We start from the raw sequence: 24,588 nt of genomic DNA, 5'->3' as shown, positions 1-24,588 counted from the left end.
AGTAAACAACCAATTTTTAAATTGTATCTTTAGCCTGTCACTGTAAAATATTTGTGCCTATTTCTTTAATTTTATTAATCTGCATCATTTAATTTTATTTAATATAAAGGAATGACAGATGGCTAATACTTTTGCATAGTACTGTAGTCATTACATGGCCAGCACCTTTCTAGTGCTCTTGTGGCTAAATGAGACAAATACCTACAGCCATAATCCGAAAATCAAGTGGAAAGCTTTTACAAAAGAATTAAAGTTTTTATACAAGAAGAAGGAGGTCAATAGCTGCTAAAGGATGCTATAAAAGTGCATATGGTCATGTGTGTACCATCTTTTGGCCATGCAGGGTTTGTCCTGCTCTACAGTAGCAGCCTAATAAAAGTAAAGATGGACTGATTGGTGGAGTGTTCATTTAAATTTACATTCAGACACCCTTATCCAGAGCAACAAAAGTGCTTTGAAGTTTCTGGCGTTGGACAGATCCTTAGACTGTTTTCTAGGTAACTAACTAAGTATTGTCAAACAAACACTATTGAGAAGGATTTATTTAGGGTGATTAACACAAATATTAAAGAAAGAGATAGGTCTTAAAGATTGCCATAGGAGTTTTATTAGAACTGAGAGGTAAGTGGTGCTGAGCCTTTTTTAGCTTTATAGGCAAACATCAGTGTTTTGAATTTGATGCAGGCAGCTACAGGAAGCCAGTCATTAAACCAAACTAAAAACAAATGTGAGAAATGCTAAAGTATGTGTGAATGCATCTTAAATTAATTAAACACACTGTTTGACATAACATTAATTTACAAACCTAATATTAAGCTAGACCGTAACATACCAAAACTGTCTTATATTTACAAATTTTCATGAGCTAATTATAATACTTAGATGAAATGCTTTATATTAATTACATTTTCACTGTACATGATCAAAAAGTGCCACAGTGGTTGAGCAGGTAGTATTGGTGCCTCACAGTACCAGGGTCCCGTTTAATCTTGAGCTCGGGTTACTGTGCCTGTTATCCATGCGGGTTTCCATCAGGTTCTGGAGTTTCCTTGCACCTTTCAAAAACATCCTGGTAGTTGGATTTGTGACAGTAAATTACATATGAGGGAGTGTGAGAAAGTGTGTGTGCTGGAGTTGCATTGTATTCAGGGTGTATTTGTCATACCTAGTGTTCTCCAGATGCGCTGTGTCCCTGATCAGGACAAAGCAGTTACTAAAGATGAATCAGTGAATAAATAAACAATGTATGAGGACAGAGACAAAAGTAAGAAAATGTGCATTAAATGAATGAAAGCTATAATGTTACACTGTAAAAAAAAAAGCCTGTCTGACCAAAAACTTTAGACATACTGTGAATTTGTCTTATAAACCACAAATGTTTAGCCTCAATGAATTCTCAATGCATCATACATGTGAACTTAAATGAAACTGCTCTTAGTTTCACTATTAAATATAGCTATGAGCTTTACTGTTGATTTTGTAATGATGCAACTTTTAAGTGGTCTCTATTCTTCCAGGTTTTAATAATGTGTTGCACAATTCCTAATACGAATCCAGTGAATCTTTTTAGTTTTTTCTTGTTCTAATGCAGGCCACTTGTTTGAACCTTACAAAAGAGTGACTGTTTTGGCCAGGCAATATACATTATAATATACAAGCTTATATTCAGGATTTTTACAAATAAATTTGTGAAACTTCCACCTCCACTGGACACAAATCAAAACACACAATGAACTCCACACGTTTAGCATCACTATATACAGCTGTTTATTTTCTTAAAACATTTCTTTTTCTACATATAAAGCACAAAATAAAGGTGTAATGGAGCGACTTTCGGGAAATAGGAGAGTCATCAACACAAAATGGACAAGGACAAAATCTTAGGAAGTATGGCAACACTAGTTGATTCGAGCATGAATATCTTTACAACGTTAAGCCTAGGCCTAGCAGTTTTGAGTCTGCATGGTATTTGACATGAGCTCTACGTGAGTGTTTCAGCTTAATATTGAGTAGCTTGGGATTGTATAAAGACACGAGATGAGATTACATGTGTGCGAGTTAGCTATACAAGCATCAGAAAAAAAAAGGCATCAACACTTGGCAATGATCTGCATTTCTGCAAAAATGGATCCTAAAATGTGGTACAGAATCTTCCTCTATTCATAAGAAAGAAAAATAAATTGCATATATAATTTTTTTAACAAATTTAAAAAAAACATACCTTATCTAGAATATAAAGTTGTTAAAATAAAAATAGGTCATTGATGGTGATGTATGTGAACCCTTATAGTTTAAAAAAATTTGAGGAACCTTCTAAATTAAATCCTTTTATCAATCCTACCCTGGCTTGGTGGGGTATCTTTGGACACAAATGCCTTCCAGTATTTAATATATTCATATTCATTATAATAGGATTGTTTAAGGTTGTAACTCTTAGACAGATCTTTTGAAGTTTTGTTGTGGAACGTTCATTTCGACAACACAATTTTGATTAGTTTGGGCAACCGATTTTTTCCCAAAAGTTTAACCATTCCCAAGCATTTGTGGGAACGCTTTGCTAAAGATCATCTCACTATTAAAAAAATCACCTAATGTCAGCAGATTGAAGCTTGAATATTCTTTCGGAATTCTTCTGAGATCCAGAAACACTTGACTCGAAATCGTAGTTAATTTAGAGTTCTGCCTCAGCCTGGCTTGGCTGGAGAACCTTCGTCCAGTTACGCATTTGTAATCTTCATTCACATATTCCATCAATGACCTTACTTTAAAAAAAAAAAAAAATAGTTAACCACACATTTTAAAAACCGTTCCTGGAGAAACCAGATAATTCCAACGTGTTTATAAAGTTGTATTTTGGAAAGCTAAGAATGGTCCACTAAAATCCACACCACCCACAACTGGTCCAGGTGGAGCTCAATGGCCAGGCTTTCCCCCACTCAGAGTAATCAGGAAATCCAGGAAACTCTTCACTTTGACATGCTGGTTATATACACTCCAAAAAAAAGGGTACTAAAGTGTATCTTTGCTTGTTGCTTCTGAAGTATCTTTTTGGTGTATGCAGTATATGGTAAGGTTGATATAGTTTAATATAATTGGACGTTAAGGACCATACAGAAAAGATACATAGTAATACTACACCGCGTCACTGACAAGGAAAGGTACAGTTTGATAACTTTTCTTTCAAAAGTGTATAATTTGGGATTTAGAACCCGACTAAATACATGCACAGTTCTAAATCGTGATTTCTTGAATTCCGTACTCTGAGATATTTATACGAAGCTGGACGGTTTCTGTGTAGAAGTAGGCACTCATTTTTACTGTTTGTATGTACAGTATGTATTCAGTACATATGCTGATGCAAAATGTTCAGGGGGGGGAAACCTGACCACTCAGAGCACACCTGTTAATCCAGTGAATCAGTCTCAGACAGAACCGGGTCAGTCTCAGCACAAGACTTGTACTGGTTTGAGAAATCAATGTCCACATTCTCCATAAGACCACATTCTGCAAATGCTACAACAGTGATACAAATACATATATACCGTATATTTATATATAAATGGTTTGTTTTGTCTTTGTATGTTTCCTTTTTAAGCCTGAGTCATAGATTCATGTGAATTCTAAGCGCGGTAAGTCTTTCGTATTGCATATCTGACCTTCACTGGATGAACGCATGGTAGTTCTTATTGGCAGCATGAATATGGTAAGAATATTCCGGTAAGAAGAAGTAGGAAAAAAAAAATCTAACATTTTTTCTACACACTTTGACTATTCTGCTTAAAAATGATCATAAAACACCATGCTCAGCTTTGTACCTGAGAGAATGCACATGCAGCTGTACAATATACAGTGTATGTATCTATGTGTGTATGTTTGTATGTATGTAAGTATGTAAGTATGTACATATATATATATGTATGTATGTATGTATGTATGTATGTATCAGATAGATCTAATGCACATAGCTTTGAGGAAATATAAGCAGAAAATGTAAAGACCAAAAGTAAGGCAGCTGACTCCAGGACTTAATCTTTCCAAATGTTTGTCTGAGACCAGTGCGTGGATCTGCAGCTTTCCTTCGTGAGCTTTCCCTCCCGAGTTTGGCTTTGGACCGTTGCAATTTCTTTCAGACTATATTACGGATGCATCGATACCCCTGTTTGTTTCATCTTCCTGTTACTCGTCAATACTGATTGCAAAATCAGTGTTGGTACGAGTCCATCAGGGGGCGTCGTGGAGCAATTAATGTTTCGGTTTCCCTGGTTAGCTAGTGGCTGTGGAAAGGACCCATATGCGTTCATGCACTTGGATCGAGTATGGCTGCAGTGCTCGGAATCCCTCGCTTAGAGCAATTCTGGAGTTGTCTGAAGACGTTTCTTAGTTCTTTCTCAGTTAGCTTGGATGTAGTGCTAGCAAGGAATTCCTAGTGCTATGAAATGTCCATTATCTGTTTACTAACATGACAGCGTACCTGGTATCAGATACTGGTATTGCAGCAAATTTAATGAGAACGAGAATGAGTATGAGTAAACGTATTAGACTGATGCGCAATACAATCATTGGTATCAATGCATCCCTAGGCGTTACAACACCATAATCTAGACTCAACTAGGCTTACACAACTAAAGAATTCTCAGCCTTTTATAGTCCCTCGTTCTAGAACCCTTTAACAGAAGCGCTCTAGAACGATGAGCTGGGAACTCCGTAACTCTAAATTCAGTGGTTCAGTCTTGCTGTGGAGCGCAGGTTTACATGTTTTCAACGTGTTCGGCAGAGCCTTTCGAACCTGGCCTGCACTTCCTCCTGCATTCGAACTTGCCACTTTAACCCTGACACTCTCCCAAATAAGGCTTTGGGTTTTAGGCACACAGAGGTACTGTAACTGAGCTAGCATGTCAATGTCAAAAAGTCCGATCAGATGCAGATTCGATTCGGAAAAGGAAAAAAAAAAAAAACACATAATCATAAAAACACAATTCCAGAGATGGCTAAAAGGAGAGAGCGCCGCAAACACGAGCATGTTACCGGCAAGACTGCTGATACATGGTGCATACATGTGTGGCATGTGTTGTGTGCTGTATGTGTTTATGTATGTATGTGTATGTGTGTGTGTATGTGTGTGTGTGAAAACCAACATTTTACGGAGGTAGCAGAAACGGATTAAACCAGTGAGGAAGCCTCCAGGAAGGAGTGCAGCAATGCCATGATGACTGAATGAATCCGTCAAGATGTGAATGAACCATAAATACAATCAGAGAGAGTTTGGTAGAAATGAGGCTTAAAAATGTTTCCTTGTTTTTCTGCTCAACTGCATAACCAAACGCAAGGCGATATCTGTCTTACCCTACGTCCATACTAGCAGGTGACAAGTGCATGTCCTGCGAAATTGAACACAAATAACATAACGCACTTTTCTGGCTTAAAAAAAAAAATTGTCTTGTTTAATTTAAATGTTATGTGCTAGATTGTGTACTAGTTCCGTTGCCGGATTAGCAGCGCATGCTAAATGGACTAGCTATGTACTCACCAGTATTTCCTTCCTTGTCTTTGAAATGTCTTTAATACACTTTTAATGAGTGTATGATAACACCTTAAGTTCACGTATGGCCGGTTAACTGCATAACAAACGTCAAGCCCATCATTTGGATTTGCCACTTCACCACATTATACCTAATTTGCATAGAATTGAGGAAAAAAAAAAAAAACTCAATTGAACCATCGTGCTTTAACCCTGTCCCTAAGATCAAGGCAAGGAAATAAATGGTCGTCTGATGTTTGCTAGCATGAACGTAGGGTTAATATAACAGAATGTGTGATAAGAGAGAAAAACAGACAGACGGAGCAGCGAGGCGAAACGACTCAAGCGAGCGCCCGGATCCTTCAACACTTAGAAAATAAGCAGTCCGCAAAGCAGGAACCCCACAGGCGCCGAGCAAAACACAAGACCCGATTAAAGGGCGCAGGTCAATCGCAGAAACATGCGAACAGCCTAGCTAGCAAGATTAGCATAGTCGGTTTGGTTGTAAATGCTTCGCCAGTTGGCACTAGAGAAAGCTAATACTGACAGCGAGTAGCGTTCGATGTAGCAAGATGGGTCTCTGAATTCACGCTGAAACCACGCTACACACACAGAAGGTAAGGAAACAAGGATTAGTCAACTGGCAAGAGGTGGATCACCTCCTTAATAATAGGCTTGAGGTAAACAGTCCAGCATTTAAGTTGGAGAGGAATAAATAAGAAAGAGATTAGTGTGTGTGTATGTGTGTGTGTGTGTGTGTGTGTGCATTCGATTTATTTTAAATAAAAAAAAATAAAAGAAAAACTAATGAAACACAATCATGTACTGAATACACGTGCGGATGGGAGAGGTAGATCATTTTGGTTAAAAACACGGCACCTGTCGGTGTGTCTTCCTTAAACAATCAGCTTTCAGAGTCCTCGTCTCTCTACGTCAAAACGCCAGACGCAACTCAACCAGATTTCCTTCTAGATTTCTCCTTAGATCCAGAGCACTCCCAAGAAGTGCAAGGTGGAGCTAGATTCGATTCTCCTCCAGTACAATCCAGCAAAAGGTTTCCCTAACCCCCTCAGCCGAACTGTCCCATTACCCCCTCATCCTAGCCCCACCTTACGCTCAGAAACACCCATTCTTGTTAGCATATGAATGTAGCCAGTGGATTCAGTAATTCCTCTAGCTCATGACTATACAAAAAAGAAGTTCAAAAGATCACCCTTGATTCTAAACGCTCTCTTACACACACACACACACACACACACACGCACACATACTGGGCTTTCAATTCAGGTGCTTCATCATAACCTCCTGCAAGCCAAGCTGTTAACACTGTTCTCCCTAAAAGGGAGAGAAAAAATACCACACAGGCCATTAAAAAAAACAGGATAAGAAGCCTGTAATGTCTGTCTTTTTCGTTCAGGAACGTTTTCCCAACGTTCAGGCGTTTCCTACCTCGCTTCAGCTAACTTCAACAAAAATCACTGACGATAACACTTGAGAAATAAGAAAGAGGAAGAAAACCCTTGTGTGCCAGATACATTTGAAATCCTTTCTTTAGAATGCCTTCACACTTTTTTTTTTTTTTTTTTTAACGCCACATTTTAGATAATCCCATAGACATACAATATTATGCAAAAAATTGTCATTGTGGAGGAATTTTATTTATTCCTTTATTTATTTATTCCTTTATTTATTTATTTATTTTTTTTTTATTTCCGGTAAATCTACTGACCAACTAGGTTGCAAGAAAGTGCTGGTGAAAAATAAATCTTGCAAGTCAGCGGACATAATGAGAGGTAAAGGACATGTATTATCCAAAATCCAAAAGTCATACTCAACTGAAAATAACCATTATTCCGAAGTTAGGTGAAGAATAAAATCCGATTACTTTCCCGTAACAATGCATCCCAAAACATTTTTAATCATTTTTTTATTAAATGCAATTTTTTTTTTTTAAAAAGCAAAGATTTCACTGTTTTTTAAAAAAATATATATATTTATAATATACAATTTTTAACATTGAATTTTTGGGAAGTCCACCGGTCAAATTAATTCCTTAATTCATACCAGCTATATCCAGTTGGCCTTTTTTTCCAGACTAAAATAAGTTAAAAACTGAGCAGCTTGTCATCATGTTAGCAAGAAACCAGAAATCACGGAGTTGCCAGAAAGCCTAATCACTTCCTCAGACTCAATTTTCCACAATTTTATATAATCAGTTTAGTACCCCTTAAATTTGAAATCCTACAAAAACTGTTGCGACACTTTTTTGTGGTGGAAAAAAAAAAGTGTGAAAGCATCCTTATTGAGTTTAACTGAGACAACAGCTGAACTCTTCCTTGCTGAAACCATAGCAGACTTAAAAATCCTAAAAATGTGTGTATATATGTGTGTGTTTTTGTGTGTAACTGCTTTGTTTCCCTTGTTAATTTCCTATGAGTTATCCTGACTGTTTGAGTTCCGTAAGGCTATAAAGGCAACAACATTGAATCTGAAAAGGTGAGACAGTTTTATACGGAGAAACAGCAGCCGTTGTGTGTCTGTGTGTTTGTGTTTGTGTGTGTGTGTGTGTGTGTGTGTAAATATGTGTGTGTGTCCGTTCACAGCGCTGGATGACAAAGCACATGCTTCTTAGTCGTTACAAAGAGTCCGGATTGAAGCTTAATTTACTGTAGGTATTATAGAATGTACACAGTACGTGTGGATTCATTCGGTCCACTAGATGGCGCGGGCAGACGTCCCGCAAAGAGAGTCAGGTGCGTGTCCATCTCCGAAATCCACACCAAAGCTCTGGTTTGTACCTCTCTTTCGCACACACACACACACACACACACTGTAGCTCCTTTTCAGCTCTTTCATTCTCATGAAGCAGTTTTTCCTTTAAAAAAAAAAAAAAAAAAAAAAGATTTCCAGACAGAGGAGCTGAGAAAAAAAAAATCACAGCTTCATCCTGTAGCAGCCAAACACTATCATTCCTCCCATTTCTGTTTATTCCACAGAGCAGTTAAAGCTTCAAAGAGTCTGAGACATGAGGCAGGGGGGGATCACGGCAAAGGTCCAGGCGTAAGAGGAGGTGTGTGGGTGTAACGGTATATTACTATACACATGGGGCTCTACGGTCAGTCCACGTCCCCTGGTGATTGATTGATTGGTTGGTTTCAGGCAGCATTCGTGGTGAGGACAGAAGTCATGGTTCTGTCTCTTGTCCAAAATCTGAGAGTTCTAGCAAGGCTTTGTGCAGCAGCAAGAATATGGTTTGAGATGTCTCGTTGAAAAAAAACAAAAAAACAAATAAAAATAAAAATCGGGATATCTGGATATCCAAATGTGTAGAAAACAAAACCATAATAAGAACGATCATACTGATTAGAGTAAGAACATCATGTATAGATAAAGATGAAGTCTTCAAAGCTTATTGTCACTTCAGAGAGAGGAGAGAGAGAGAGAAAAAGTGAGAAAAAGAGAGAGAGAGAGCAAATAATAAGAAAATATTATATTTGCATATTTCTCCCAAGCGTCTTTTTGAACTAATGAATCATCTTAGTACTTGCCTATGCTTGTTTCTCATTAGCCTTAATATATACAAGAATAATAAAAAGTGGTATTTACAATGTATGACCACAAGAGGGCGGCAGACGTCCGTAAACTGACGTGTATACAAATACGTCTTTCTAAAATGTAAACTAGCTAAAAAACAAAGGACTACATTTCTAATCGGAGCAGTCTGTGGTGATCTGAAACATATCGGTTACTGGAACTAACTGGGAATTGGCGAGGCCTTGCACTGCTGCTTGTGGCATTTAATGAAACCTCAAAACAACACAATATGCTGAGTTAAAGCGGTAGATTGTCAGGTTTTTAGAGCCCCCTGCTGGCTGTGAGGTGAAGTACAATTTAAATAATGCTTCTTCTTTTTTTTTTTTTTTTAATGAAGAAGATGGAGGAATCAGAACCAGAAGTGATCAGTCTTGTGATGGCTGACAACCTCGTACGAGATGAGAAGTCCACCTGGAATCTTAAATGAATTGATAAAAGCAGGCGCGGATTTTGAACGCTGTTGGCCGGGGTGTAAATCATTCGAGCACTTCGTTCACCCTGTCCTTCTGTTTCAAAATACAATTTGTCAAATCTTTTCACGGCTCTTAGGCCACATCCCAGGTTACATTCGAGCAGCTTGGATTGGGGGGAGGGCTTAAGGAAACAAACCGAAGCGCGTCAGTGCAAGGCTGCGCCATTTAAAAAGCGTCTGCTCTACGATCCTTTGGCACCTGTGTGTTGATTAAAATGGTCGAGGTTTAGAAAGTGTGTCGTTCCCAACAAACGGAAATGTCTAGCAAATCACAGTTTGTCAGTAATCGTAATTAGCCTCTCGTTAGCGGATTAGTGTTAGCCTGGACTGCGGCGCTCTGGTGGTCATAAAATAGCCTATCTATACAAACATAAAAAAAAAAAATAGAGCGCCCCCTGCACTTCACTCGGTGTATGTGCCTGCTTGTTTAGTGTCCTTTCCTTTCATATACACAACAAAACACGTCTCTCCGCACAAGCACGCACACACACGCGCGCGCACGCGTGCGCAAAGCAAACCAAAAAAGGCCCGCTAATCCTATTTTACAACGCTCAGTCAGTCATACGCTTAAATTTAGTAGAAAGCATCTCTCTTAAATATAGATATTAGCTTATATTTATATTTCTGTTCATATATGCATAAGTACATTCTTAATATTCCATTTCTCTTCCCAAAACCACAGCCATTCTCTGGACTCATACACACGTATACCCAACCTCCCTCCCTCCTTCCCTCCCCTCAAACATACACACACACACACACACACACGGATGTCCCTACAAATTCCCCAAAACGGGATACCAATCATCCCCCGGCACTCTCCTGCCCTGGAGACACACATACACACACATACACACACACTAGGACTCCTCTGGATGTCCTCTGCCCCGCGCTGCACGCCGCTCGCCCTAACCCTAACCCTAACCCTTCCCTCCCATCACCCCTCCCCACGCCGCAGGACTGGCACTCTGAGAGACAGCGTCCTGGCCGCTAGGACACCTCGCTGCCGAACACCTCGAGCACTAGCGGTGTGAGCTGCATGCTGTGCTCCGGCTGGAAGGACAGTGAGCGGTACTGCTTGGAGTGTTCCTCGTTCAGGCTGCGCAGGTCGGCCAGCTTCTGGATCATCTTGGCGTAGAGCAGCCGGCCGCCCGGGTGGTGCACGCGGATGTACGCCTGCAGTGTATCGCACAGACGCTCCTGCATCGCCTCGATCCGAACGTGATCCTGCACGCCGGGACGATCTGAGCGGAGGGAGAGAGGGAGAGATGAACAGTGATTGAGGATTAGATAGATAAGTGTTGGAATGACAGACATGCAGATAGATAGATAGGAGTGTGAGAAACAGCAAAAAAAGGGAAAAAAGTTTGATCTGATTAATAAATGAAGAATGAAAGAACAGCAAATGACAAAGCGATAGAAGAAGGAGAGTGAGAAGTGACGAGAGAGAAAGAGAAAGTGAGAGACGGAAACCTTTCACAAGCTCCACATCAAAAGCATCAGGTTTGATGATGAGGTTGTGTGGTAACCACCACGCCCCCCTACAGTCTCTCTCTTTCTCTCACACACACACACACACACACACCTGGAGAGAGGAGACAGATGGCCATTAGCAGCACGTGTTCCTCTTCCTGCATGTTGAGTTTTTTCATCCCAACCTGAAACTTCACTAGCGGCTCCAGCAGCTCCAGAGTGTGACCAGCTGCAGTGCGCACACACACACACACACACACACACACACACACACACACACACACACACACATATGACTCAGTGACAACAGCATTTTTTTAACATTATGTCATTCTCCATTATTAAAAATGGTTATATAACACAGGGAAGCTGTTAATGACGTCATCAGCAGCGAATGGCACGAAGCCCGCAGTAACGCGTGTCAGGGTTTATGGTTTCTATCTGAGATCTTGCAAAATGTTTGGAAATAAAGATCGTGTGTTGCTCCCATGGACCGGGCGTGTCCTGTGCTCAGGTGGTCACGCCCCCTGCCTATCCCGGAACAGTGCGGCGTACGACGCGTTCCTCTCACCCTTAGTCACGTCGTTGACGCAGTATTTAAAGTCCGGTCCTCCGCAGCTCCAGCTCATGTCGTCCAGACTGAAGGACTGGTTGGAGCGCAACATGATGATCTCGATAGCGCTGGACTTCAGCAGGGCGATCTGATCTTCTGCAGTCAGATCCCTGAGAGAGAGAGAGAGAGAGAGAGAGAGAGAGAGAGACAAAGAGAGACACAGAAACGTCACACAAAGAAACAGAAAATGAATAAGCAAAAGATGAGTTAAGACCGATGGAGAGAGAGAGAGAGAGAGTGGGGAGCAAAAAAAAAAAAAAAAAAAAAAAAGTGACACAGGGGACAGAAAGTAAAAGACAGAGAGAAAGTTAAAGTGGCAGAAAGAGAGAAAGAGTCAGAGCGAGACAGAGAGGGTACTCAGAGACAAATTGGCAGAGGGACAGAGAGAAAGGCAAAGACAGAGGGACAGAGAAACAGAAAATGAACAAAAAAAAGGTGAGAGAGGGGGACAGAAAGAGTGACAGACAGAGAGAGAGAGAGAGAGAGAGAGAGAAGGTGATAAAGGGGAGAAAAGGAAAAGAGAAATCAGAGACAAAATGGCAGAGAGGAAGAGAGAGACAAAGAAACAAAAAATAAATGAGAGAAGGTGAGAGGAAGGGAGAGAGGCAGAAAGAGTGACAGTGATACATATGAGAGAGAGAGAGAGAGACAGTAAAAGATAGATAAGAAGAGGAGCAGAATGAAAGACAGAGAAACAGATAAAGATAGAGAGAGAGAGAGAGGGGGGGTATAAGTAAACGAGTTAATACACTGAATCGTCATGCACGTGAATGGAGAGAAGCCGGACTGAGAGTACGTTCACGTCCATCCCGTCTTCACCTCGGCCGCAGGATTTATCCCAACAGAACACGAGCGCGGGCACCAGGGAAAGACGAGTGGAGCATCAGGAGCGAGTCGTTTAATCAGATCTACAGACAGACGTCGCTCGTCTCTCACGACTCTCATGTGAACGAATGAGGTCGGAGCGAACAGCGCAGATTCTCCATTAACCTGCAGAGCTCTGAGTCACACTGACCTAACATGCACCGCACCCACACACACACACACACACACCTTGCCAGCATGACGTCATTCGCGTATAATGACCATAAAGGAGCGCTTGGCCAGTCCGCGCATGACGCTGTGCATCATTCAGACGTTTAATTCAAGTGGAATGAATGCGTGGATGAGCTCAGCGCCGCGCGGGGTTAAGAGCAGCATTCACCTCACGTCCAACGTACATCATCATCCTAATGGACTCATCGATCAACACCAAATATTGTTTACTTGTGTGCGCGTTCGTGCGCATGTGCAAGTCCGAGTGCGCGAGTGTGTATCGGTCAGCAGGTGTCCTCTAAACATTAATAAATGTTGAAGAAATTGGTAGGAGACAGATATTGAGGACGTTGTGAAAAGAAACTGCCGTGTGTGTGTGTGTGTGTGTGTGTGTGTGTGTGCGCGTGCGCGCATGAGAATAAGGGATGCTTTACGTCAATATTGTTATTTTCTCTCCACAGGGACAGGATGTTCAGAGTCTTTTATGGTTACTTAGACAACTGGGCTCTACATCAGCAACACACACACACACACACACACACACACGCACAAACACACACACACGCACAAACACACACATGGTGCACGTCTCTCATAGTAACGGTTGAAAAATACCTGCCCTGAAAACTAGTCACTCTTACATACGCACACGCACACACACACACACACACACACACAGCTCAATTAGCCATTGTTTTCTCGCTGCAGTTGTTTACTTCCCAATAAAAGCATGACCGGAATCGCTCTTCCTCTTATACACAAGCAATTTCTCTTATTTGTTACAAAACTCCATTTTTTTATTATTATGTTGTCCTGCTGGTATTTACATCCCAGCTGCTGTAAACAGTTGTATGAAACGCATGAGAGTGTGAGTAAGCCGACGCAGACGGTTGGCGAACAGGGAGCCAGACGGCTCGGCCCACCTGAAGCCGGGGATCATCTTGGCGAATCCGATGACTTTCTGGATGCTGTAGCTGACGAGGTCGGCCAGGTGGGGCAGCATGGAGAGGCGGGAGTTTTCATCCCTGGAGTCCGGGCTCATCACTCCATCCTGACACATGGAGAAGAGACTGCTGAGCTTTCTGTCCATGGACTCTGCAGACAAGCAGACAGACAAAAACAGACAAAATAAAAATGGGTTGAACATTGATTAGACAAAATGATCACCTACAGGTGACTCACAGCACTGCACTGCACCGTCTACCAAAACGTACCTTAATTCACTAAGGTCCGGGACTAGTTAGCTAGTTTAACTGGCCGGTGACTAATGAGCTACCTTAAATTTATAAATCGGTTAGAGATTAAGTAGCTAATTCAACAGCTCAGGCACTAGTTAGCTGGTTCAAGGAGTCAGATCCCAGCCAACATTTGGACGTTGGGTGACCGTTGAAATGACGTCCCCCAAAAAACGTCCCGTGCAGGATTGAAAAATTGTTCACAACAGCTGTCAAAAAAGTCATCAATTGTCCAAATTTGCTTGGAGGGTATATACGGAACAACACTTAGCTTAAAAGTAAGAGTAACAGCTATACATGCAACCCCAGGCGACTGTAGACACGTACAAATGTATCTGAGCGCATTCTTAGGAAATGTTCTAATGCCTTAATTGGTCAAATCATCGCCAATTCATGCCGTCCTACAACGATTGGTTTTGCCCAGGGACACGATGTCGCCGTCGGACCAGTGTTTGCTGGGATACTAGTTAGTTGGTTCAACAGGTACTAGTTAGTTAGTTAATTGGGTCAGGTACTAACTAGTGCATTCAATAGGTCAGGTACTAGTTAGCTAATTCTATATTCACTGTGCCCCCTACTGGTGTACTCTGGTAACACGTGTAGTATATAGTATATAGTTCTGTATGAGGACCTCATCGCGGTGGCTCGTGGTTCAGAGTTTACGGTTAATTTGTGGCACTTATTCCACTTATTGGAAGCTTCTCATGTTTTTAATCTGAGCATCACCAAGCTGCCATGTTGAGTCACCAACTTGAGGCCCATGAAACCTCGACTGCTCCGTTGTTTTCTCTCTCAGTTGTTAGTCGCTTTAAAAAACAGTGTCAGCCAAATGAAAGTCAATGTAACTGCAACGTAAATAAATTGTTTTCTGTTCTAATCCACCCACGCCAGTGTCTCATTTCAGGCTAACCTCGGGCCAGGCGCAGGAAGGGGAAAGATTACAAAGGCGGCGGTGTTTTGATAACTTATTTAATAACAGCAAATTACCCATAAATATATTCATGCAAATTCCAACCTAAGGGCAACAGAGAGCCTGACAGGTCTGTGGAAGATGGAGATTACGGGGATAACAGATACGGAGAACACGGGGGAAATCCAGTGAGATTGAAACCTGAGCTCACGATCAGACTGGGAACACTGGGGCCATGAGATTCTGGCCCAAGTAAATAAATGTTATCATAAATATGTAATATTTTACAGACCTCACTTACTGGAAAAAAAAAAAAGAAAAAAAAAAATCAACTGCTTTCAAAACAAATTCCAAACAAACCGTTCTCGTAAAATGTACAAACTCATGCGCAGGTGCGCGTTTCGATGAGGATCATTTTCACATACGCAGCACCGAGAGGCCAGTTTTCGTTATTTTTCCTTCATATTCATCATAGTACAAAATGTAACCTTTTGCAGATCTGCGTGTAAAAAGAGAAGGTGATTGTGGCGTGTGTGTTTTTCTCCTCCGAAAAGTCATAGCCCGAAAAACTTACAAAATAAGTTTTTGTTTTTCCTCTTAGAGACATGTCGCCAAGATGCGGCAATGAAAATGACGGTAAACGCTGAAATCTAGAAGGTGATGAAGAAGGGGGGGTGAGGGGACATGGGGTTGGGGGGGGGGGGTTGAGATGTTCCACAGCAACACGACTGGCCTGATGTCTGAGCGGAAACGAAGCCTTTACGGGCATCCAACTTGCTCGCGTAAACAGGATAAGTCTCATCTCTGAGCGTGTAGAGCTTCACCGCGGTGCCGCTCGAGCGGAAATTTTCTAAATTAATTTTCCACATCTCGGCGATTTGTAATTATGAGAAAATTGGGTCGAAAAAAAAAAAACATGTATTTTCGAGAACAGTGAAGCGGCTCTTGTGAAGAGCGAGGGCTGAAGATTTGTGCAAAATGGCTGACCATCAGGGATTAACTGGTATCAGAGAAGCATAACAAGCGCAGATGAAGAACAGAGACTAGGCAGAAAAACAAGCTGTTTCGAGAAACGCTATTTTTTTTCCCTCTTGCACTGTGTGTGTGTGTGTGTGTTTGTGTGTGTGTGCTTTTAGTCAGCATTCAGTTTCCTAAACATACGTAATTCAATGTGAGTTTCAATGCTGTTGGCCAAAACAATTCGCGTCCTGCCAGCTGCGGACAAACCTCCTGAAGGTTAAGCTCACATTCTTTACTCTATTTCACAGTGAATTTGTGAATGTGTGTGTAAGAAGTAAGAGCAAGAGAGAGAGAGAGAGAGAGAGTGTGTGTGTGTGTGTTACCTGGTGAGTTGTTCAATGAATCTGAAGAGGCATCTGAAGAGAGCGAGTGGAGCGAGGCAGCACGACTGGCACTGCGTGTCACTGGACCCTCTCTCACTGGAGGCTATACACACACACACACATTAGAGCTTCATTATAATTACGAGTACGCAGGCAAACACTTGCTTTTATACCATTTCACACAAAACAACCTCCTTTTGATTTATTTTATAAGTACGGAATAAAACACTTGCTGAATTTGCAGGAATTCGCCCACCTGTGGTTTTTTTAAACGTTTAAGGTTGCATAAAGTCTGTTCAAAAAAGTCAGATCCTGTTATGATTTACACCGATCAGCCATTGACATTAACACTGGTTATCGATTCTATCCCAGTAAACTGGCGACAGGATTATGAGCACCTGTCCGGTTTGACTTGATGGAGCGCAAATTGCTGAAAAAAGTCAAAGCCGGCCAGGATAGAAAGGCACCAGAACACCCAGTGCATCACAGACGGCCATGCACGGTCCCAGCACTCAAAGATCTCACGACCGCAAACTCCTGATGTCCCGATCAGATCAAGAACCCACGGGATCCGCCAGACAAACAAGTCCGATCCACGGAGGCTCTACCCAACAAGCCTAAGGATTCACTGCTAACGTCCCGGTGCCAGGAGTCATGCCCCGAGAGACCAGAGCTGTACATGTGGCACGAGGGGAACTTACACAATACTGGGCATAATGTTTCGTGTTGTAATGTCATGGCTAGTCGGTGTATGGTTATCTCAGCGACAAACATTCAAACCCTGCAATGCACACGCACAAAAAAAGCAGCATGTCCTGATACAAATCTTGCACTACCAACAACTCACACCAGGCTGCGTGTTCATGCAATGGATCCTTTCTTTTATATAACCATTAGTGAATACGACACCGACCCGGAATTTCACAAAGTCGGAATAGGAGTCGTCGTAGGTCTTGTGATGCGCCTCCACCAGCATGTTGATGATCTGAGTCTGCTCCTCGGTCAGCCGCGGCTTCTGCGCCTCCCGCATCGCCTCCTCCTCCTTTCTCTTCAGGATCAGCTCCTTCTTCCTCTGCACCTCCTCATCAGTCAGAATGACTGCACAGGGAAAAAAAAAATCAAAAAACAAGAATAAGAACATTAATAACAGGATTAACCGTGATTCATTACTGAGCAGCTTGCGGTCCATCAGTATCTTCGGCCTCGTGCTGCTCCTGACATCTGAATCCCGGCTTCTTTATCTTAATTGCTTCTCACCGTGGGTTCCCTCGAAACCCCCTCAAGGTCTTACTGTATACTTTACGCAGAACGAACTGACTAAGGGTTTCCTCTTTAGCACGCGATAACGATATCGTCAGTCCTGAGATAAAAAGAGAAAAATCATCCAGCTCGGAAACGCGTTACGACACGTAATAAAGTCGAGTCACGTAAACACTCGACTCTGGAGCACTTCTGTCTTAAAGCGTGAGGGATTACAGTTTAAGGCAGAGTTTGCAATATGTAGACTTAATGCAGCATAAATGTAAATTATGACATTTGGTGAAATTTATTGCTTTTTTTATTTATTTGCAATGCAATTTTTTCCCTGTGTTAGAACATGATTAGAAAAGAAAAAACAAACAAACAAACAAACAAACAAATATAACTAATACTTAGATCATTAGTGCATTATGTGGCAGAAAGAGAGATCAGTTGTAAATCTGTGGCCCAGGACAGGATTGCTTGTGCGTCAGTATAACGCCAGTCTAAAAAACCCTTCCCAAAACCTTAATGACAAAAAACACGGCAGAACAAACAAACATTCGCAGTGAAATAAATGAGATATATATGACTGAAAAAGCGATTAGCAACGTCCCACTGGAAGTGTTTGGATGCCTGGTTTTACATAACGAACAGAGTCGTTCCATTCATTTTTAATCACCGGGGATGTGCAATCCTTTGACGAAACCACTTTCATAGGCTTGTGTGTTCCAACGCTAGAGTAGCTGCAGCTAACGACGCCGACTAGCTGTAGCGTCAGTAGTTAAAAAGGAAGTGGAATGGAAGGTACTCTTGCAAGAACAGATCAGCACAAATACAAGTCTAGTTTTATATACAAGGGGTGTTCAAGTCAAACCGGGACTTTTTCTTTCTGCAGAACTACCTTTATTTCTCTATATAATACCCTGCTAAACAATGTACGTATCCCAGTGTTTCGCTAGTTCTTGGATATCCAGCAGGTAGAAAGTTTTCTCAGTACGCCTGCTTCACTTCTGAAACACTGGCCTCCCAGGAACTCCGCAAACGAGTGGAAATGGCTTGGACCAATTACAATTCTGTACAGGGGATGCGGCAATAACTCCCAGTCGATGTGTAAGTGGGGGCCAGGGTTAGCTCAGTGGTTAAGGCATTGGACTACGGTTCGGAAGATCCCAGGTTCAAACCCCACAACCACCAAGTTTCCACTGTTGGGCCCTTGAGCAAGGCCCTTAACCCTCAACTGCTCAGATGTGTAATGAGATAAAAATGTAAGTCGCTCTGGATAAGAGCGTCTGCCAAATGCCTAAATGTAAATGTAAGTGGTGTCGGTGAATGATTGTGTTCCCACAGACAGATGCGTCTTGTGAAATGTTATCGGAATCTTCAGTGGCTTGACTGCTGTGGGCTCTGTCATACACTGACGTACTGCCTTTTTAAAAAAGTTTGCAGCTTTTAGATGTTTCATTGCGGCTAAGAGTCTCATCATCGCTATTGGCGTTGATTCATGAGAAATTTCCCAGATTGACTTGAACGCCCCTCGTAACTCGTCTGTCAAGCAGCTGAATGGTTTAGGGTGACCTGTAAAAACCACAGGTGCTTAAAACAATTGCACAGCTGATTAAACAGCGCTTGTCTGCCTATACATTTTGGAGACGTGGCTTTTTTCCCGAATAGAATTAAACAGAGATGAGAAAAATTGATCTATTCCACTAGAGCCCCAATCTTGACTAATGCACTTTTAATAGTTACTTTTTAAATGCCAATTTATACATAAAAAAGTACAGTTCACACATAAAACAGTCTACTTTGCCAACAAAGTCTGATCCTAGACCAGATAATTCACTAAAGCTGCCGCATTGTGAAAATGGCTGATCTCAGAACAGTGCTTTATGAAATACATGAAGCTGGGAGACGTTTCTCAGCATGTGAAGACTACAGCAGCCTGCCAACTGGGTCATAGTGACAGTGTAATGACCTCGCGCCATATGGACAGCCAGAGTCTAGTGTATCTGTGCGTGTGTGTGTGTGTTTGTGTTTATGTCCTAAGTAGTGTCCTGGTGCTGAATGAGCCAGAACTAACAACAGCCTTTTACAGCTCTCTATCTGTTCTGTAACAAAAATAATGACCCTTACTGAACAGTCTCGTTTCACATGTCCTGTTTTTTTTAGGGAATGGAAATCGTCATAATGGAAAGTACATGACATTACAACAAAGGCACAATTTATACATGAGCAAATTAAAGGTTTCAAGAATTTTTTTTTTATTAATAAGACCTGTTTTTTTTCTTTTGGGCGAGGTGCAAACTTTTGTTAAAATAAGATGTAAATTATTTAGCATATTCGTAAAGTATGGAAATACCATTGTGACTGTTAGACCGCAGTTGAATCCTTGATTCTGATTGGTCAGATTTATAATCGCTGACTGAAAAGCAAAATCACACGTTCGCAAATCAAATTTGCTCGTTCCATACCCTTATGGTTACTATAGCAACAACAAGAGAGGCTGGGGAGGAAACAAATTTGCTGTGGTGAAAGGAGAAAAAGAAGAAGATAAACTATATAAAAGTATGCTCTAAAGTTTTTGTTGTGTGTTATTTCTTTGGTTTATGACAGTATTTTTTTTTTTTTTTTTTTTTGCACATTGCATACAGTATGAGTGGAGCAGCAAGGTTTAAATTTTTATGTAATTTTTTTTTATTACATTAAAATTTTGTTAAAAAAAAAGTATATATATATAAAATAAGGCAGCATGATAACTGATATTTTTGTAGTGTTAATATATGCCTTTAAATACATAAGGAAGTCCTTTTAAAGCTAAACGAGGCCATAAAAAAGGGACTTTTTCTCTCACATATATGTATGACGTGGGTCTGATGTCAAGTCTAAACACATGGAAGCCATTATTTTCCATTTAACTGTGGTTTACATTCAAATGCCAACGATCAGGCAACTACAACCCCCCCTCCCCCCCCAAAAAAACGGATAAAACAAATAAATATGATTCCAGTGTTTTCAAAACCAGACTGTTTTCTAAACACAAACCCGACATTGCATTGGTCATAAACATGTCAGTTACAAACTCGTTCTGTGATTCATTCTAACCCACTCGCTGTGTTGTGTATTAATGGTTCGATCGGTCAACGCACAGACTTCCCGTATCCGCTCGCTGATGCTGGACAGTGTGCTGTTATTAGGATAGAAGGAGCGCATGTTGCTTCGGGTTATCTCGGGTGAGTTTGTTTTGGCTGAGCAGAACTTGACAGTCTGGACCAATCTGGCACACAGGTGCTAACAGTGTGTGGTCAATAAAAAACCTATCTAAAACCACAGGTAAACAAACATGCATTGCTTGTGAAAAGCTAATGCCGGAGCAGACTGTTCCTTACTCATTGTTTATGTGTTGATGTGAGAATAATGTGCTAAGAGCTCTGCTGTCGCTATCCGGACAGCTGAAGCTATAAATCTTTGGAATGATCATGAAGAATTTTAGAGACTACAGTTTAACAAGCACTGGAGACCAAATAGAGACTGATTAAATACATATTTAAATATTCATTATGTAGGATATGATGGAGGTAAAAAAATAAAACAGTCCTTGGGAGCATGCTAGTGGAGGAAAACAATCAACTCTGAGATGGAAACCCGGTGGACTCCTTTCATCAAATGTCTCCTTGAAGAAACTGTCAGAGCTGCTGGAAATGAATGAACTCTTTCTAACCAAACAGAATCAATAATTCAACAGTGCTCTGGTACGAGTACACTATACATCAAGAACTTTGATGGTTCCGATTCTTAGAGCCTGTTTCATTAAGACATAGAACCCCTCAATAAAGTCAAAGACGACTGACTTTTCACTTTTCATACTAACGGTTTAATAACTACTTGGGTGTAAAATGTCTTTTAAAATATAAGATGGGTGGATGACGAGATATAAGGGTGGATGGATGAGGACTAAAAGGGTGTTTGTTTGGATGGATGGATGAGGACTAAAAGGGTGTTTGTTTGGATGAATGGATGGATGAGGACTAAAAGGGTGTTTGTTTGGATGGATGGATGGATGAAGACAAAAAGGGTGTTTGTTTGGATGGATGGATGGATGGATGAGGACTAAAAGGGTGTTTGTTTGGATGGATGGATGAGGACTAAAAGGGTGTTTGTTTGGATGGATGGATGGATGAGGACTAAAAGGGTGTTTGTTTGGATGGATGGATGGATGAGGACTAAAAGGGTGTTTGTTTGGATGGATGGATGGATGAGGACTAAAAGGGTGTTTGTTTGGATGGATGGATGGATGAGGACTAAAAGTGTGTTTGTTTGGATGGATGGATGGATGAGGACTTAAAGGGTGTTTGTTTGGATGGATGGATGAGGACTAAAAGGGTGTTTGTTTGGATGGATGGATGAGGACTAAAAAGGTGTTTTTTTGGATGGATAGATGAGGACTAAAGGGTGTTTGGATGGATGGATGGATGAGGACTAAAGGGTGTTTGGATGGATAGATGGATGAGGACTAAAAGGGTGTATGGAAGGATGGATGGATGGATTAAGACTAAAAGGGTGTTTGGATGGATGGATGGATGGATGGATGGATAAATCTGAAATATTTAGTGGTATTTGGCCAAAACCCTCACACAGAACCTTTTAATTACAAGTTCTTCACAGATGTTCTTGCTGGATTGATGGTTGGCTGCTTAAATGGATGGATGGATGGATGAGGACTAAAAGGGTGTTTGGATGGATGGATGGATGAGGACTAAAAGGGTGTTTGGATGGATGGACGGATGGATGGATGAGGACTAAAAGGGTGTTTGGATGGATGGATGGATGGATGGATGAGGACTAAAAGGGTGTTTGGATGGATGGATGGATGAGGACTAAAAGGGTGTTTGGATGGATGGATGGATGAGGACTAAAAGGGTGTTTGGATGGATGGATGGATGAGGACTAAAAGGGTGTTTGGATGGATGGATGGATGGATGGATAAGGACTAAAAGGGTGTTTGGATGGATGGATGGATGAGGACTAAAAGGGTGTTTGGATGGATGGATGGATGAGGACTAAAAGGGTGTTTGGATGGATGGATGGATAAATCTGAAATATTCAGTGGTATTTGGCCAAAACCCTCACACAGAACCTTTTAATTACAAGTTCTTCACAGATTTTCTTGCTGGATTGATGGTTGGCTGCTTAAATGGATGAATGAATGGATACTTGGTTGGTTAAATAGATAGATGAATAGATAGATGGATAGTTGATTGGTTGGCTGAATATAAGAATGAATCAATAAATACATGCACCGTTTAAGGTTAGGGGAGAAATTCTAAATATTATTTTTTCGCCAAAAAAACACAGAAACTTATAATTTAAAGCTCACCATAAATTTCCTTTCAATGGTTTTTAAACACTGTGTATTCTTACTGCTGCTTTATTACACACTTCTACCTTGTAGCTCCATGTTTTAACTGTACTGTTTTTATTTCTTTAGGATCTTGTGCCTTCCTGAATTAGTCCTCAGCAGATTTCAGCAATGCTTTAGTGTAAAGTTATTAATTATATTAGATGGATGGATTGTTGGTTGGCTGGACTGATGGATAAGGGGATGGATAAATAGATGGTTGCTTGGTTAAAGGTTGATTGGTTGGATGATTGGATGGAATGATGGATGGCTGGTTTGTTGGATGTATGAATTTATGGATGTATGTCGAGTTACCTGAATGGATAGATAGACAAGTGGTTTCTTGGATGGCTTGTTGGATGAATGAATAGGTGAACACAGGGTTGGTTGGTGGGTTGGTTGGATGGACAGATGCACTGTTTGAGCTCAGATGAAAAATTTGACATATTCAATGGTGGAAAAAACATCACACAGATCCTTGTAATTTCAGGTTCTTCAAAGACTTCACTGCTTGGGTTTTTAAACACTGTGTAGCCTTTCTGCTGCTTTATTTCTCCTTCCTTTGTTGTTGCTCCATGTTTTAGGTGTACAGTTAAAAACTGTAGTTCATCTTGTTCCATGCACATCCTGAAGCCCTTCATCAGTTTCGGTTGCTGACCACAGCACTGCTCTTAGCTGGATATTTTTGGTTGCCACAGTACTTTTTAAACCAGGGAGTTTACACGCAACCATTTTCACCAAGTCAAATGAATTTGTTCCAATTGCAGAGTCCAGCTCAACTGTTTATATGTAACCAAACCTCAGTACACTGTTTAAAATCCCATGAACATGTGCAGAATTTATACCAATACTCCTTTCGAAAAGTTTTACATAAATATTCTTTATCATTTACAGTTATTTAATCCATTTATTTTTACCTACTGAAATAAAAAAAACATTAAAAGTTCCTGTTATTAGTTTAATTCAGACTAGCTTCGGGCAGTTCATTTTAATTTAGGCGTGTCCCCATGGGTTGACTTCTTATATAAATGATTCAGGTTCTTAGTTGTCTGGGAATCAAACCATTACGACGAATTAAATCACAATATCTGTCTCATCCTTTTTCCAAAAATTTGACTACAGCTGGAGGATTCACAGCGACATTTCCTCTTCTACACCTCCAGCTGCATGATCTTCTGCACTTCTGCACTTCCACAGCTTTGAACTTTGACCCTCTGTCCTGGAACGGCTGCCATTGTGAAACAAAGAGGCCCTTTTGTGCTCTGAGTGGATCAGTGCTGGATCAGTGAGAGGCGGGGTTTAGGCTCGATTCGGGATTCGGGCCCACGGGACTGTGTGTGTGTGTGTGTGAGCTACGCGGCCATGCTGCTCTCCTTCTGCCAGCCAGGGAAAATATGGGGCGCCGTATTGTGTAACTACGCCGGAGGAAAAAAGGGCGTTGTTGGACATTTTTTTGCACCCACTCTCTCTTTCTGTCTCTCTAGCTTTCTATTTTTACGACACTGTTTTGTTTGAGGTTCGTACCAGTGCTGTCCTTTTTAGACACTATGTTTAAACAGAAGATCCATCAGACGTGAAGTGGAGTCGTGTGTGTGTGTGTGTGTGTGTGTGGAAAGACAAGGTACTCTGACGTGTATCTGACCTTATGCCAAACGCCCATGAATGAACCCACTGATTAATCGTTAACTCCTGAGCAAATAATAAGATATATTTGGATTTCATGACATCATCATCATCATCATCAACATACACTGATGTGGA

At 41.2% G+C, this 24,588-nt stretch overlaps 1 protein-coding gene across 2 annotated transcripts in view; it reads right to left on the bottom strand.

Annotated features, from left to right (window-relative positions):
* Positions 1–10,540: 10,540 nt before the first annotated feature.
* vdra (vitamin D receptor a) overlaps positions 10,541–24,588 on the bottom strand; it is a 62,332-nt gene continuing 48,284 nt past the window's right edge. For both annotated transcript variants that reach the window (XM_053482365.1, XM_053482366.1), the window contains 6 exons: positions 17,107–17,291; positions 16,194–16,296; positions 13,629–13,800; positions 11,629–11,780; positions 11,170–11,286; positions 10,541–10,828 (listed from right to left, as the gene is read on the bottom strand). In XM_053482365.1, the coding sequence (XP_053338340.1) occupies positions 10,575–10,828; positions 11,170–11,286; positions 11,629–11,780; positions 13,629–13,800; positions 16,194–16,296; positions 17,107–17,291 (983 nt within the window). In that variant the 3' untranslated portion in view covers positions 10,541–10,574. The remainder of the gene's footprint in view (positions 10,829–11,169; positions 11,287–11,628; positions 11,781–13,628; positions 13,801–16,193; positions 16,297–17,106; positions 17,292–24,588) is intronic.

The sequence above is a fragment of the Clarias gariepinus genome, chromosome 22 (genome assembly GCF_024256425.1).
Source record: "Clarias gariepinus isolate MV-2021 ecotype Netherlands chromosome 22, CGAR_prim_01v2, whole genome shotgun sequence".
Lineage (NCBI taxonomy): Eukaryota > Metazoa > Chordata > Actinopteri > Siluriformes > Clariidae > Clarias > Clarias gariepinus.
The sequence above is the reverse complement of the archived record's forward strand: the minus strand, read 5'-3'. Positions and strand labels throughout refer to the sequence as shown.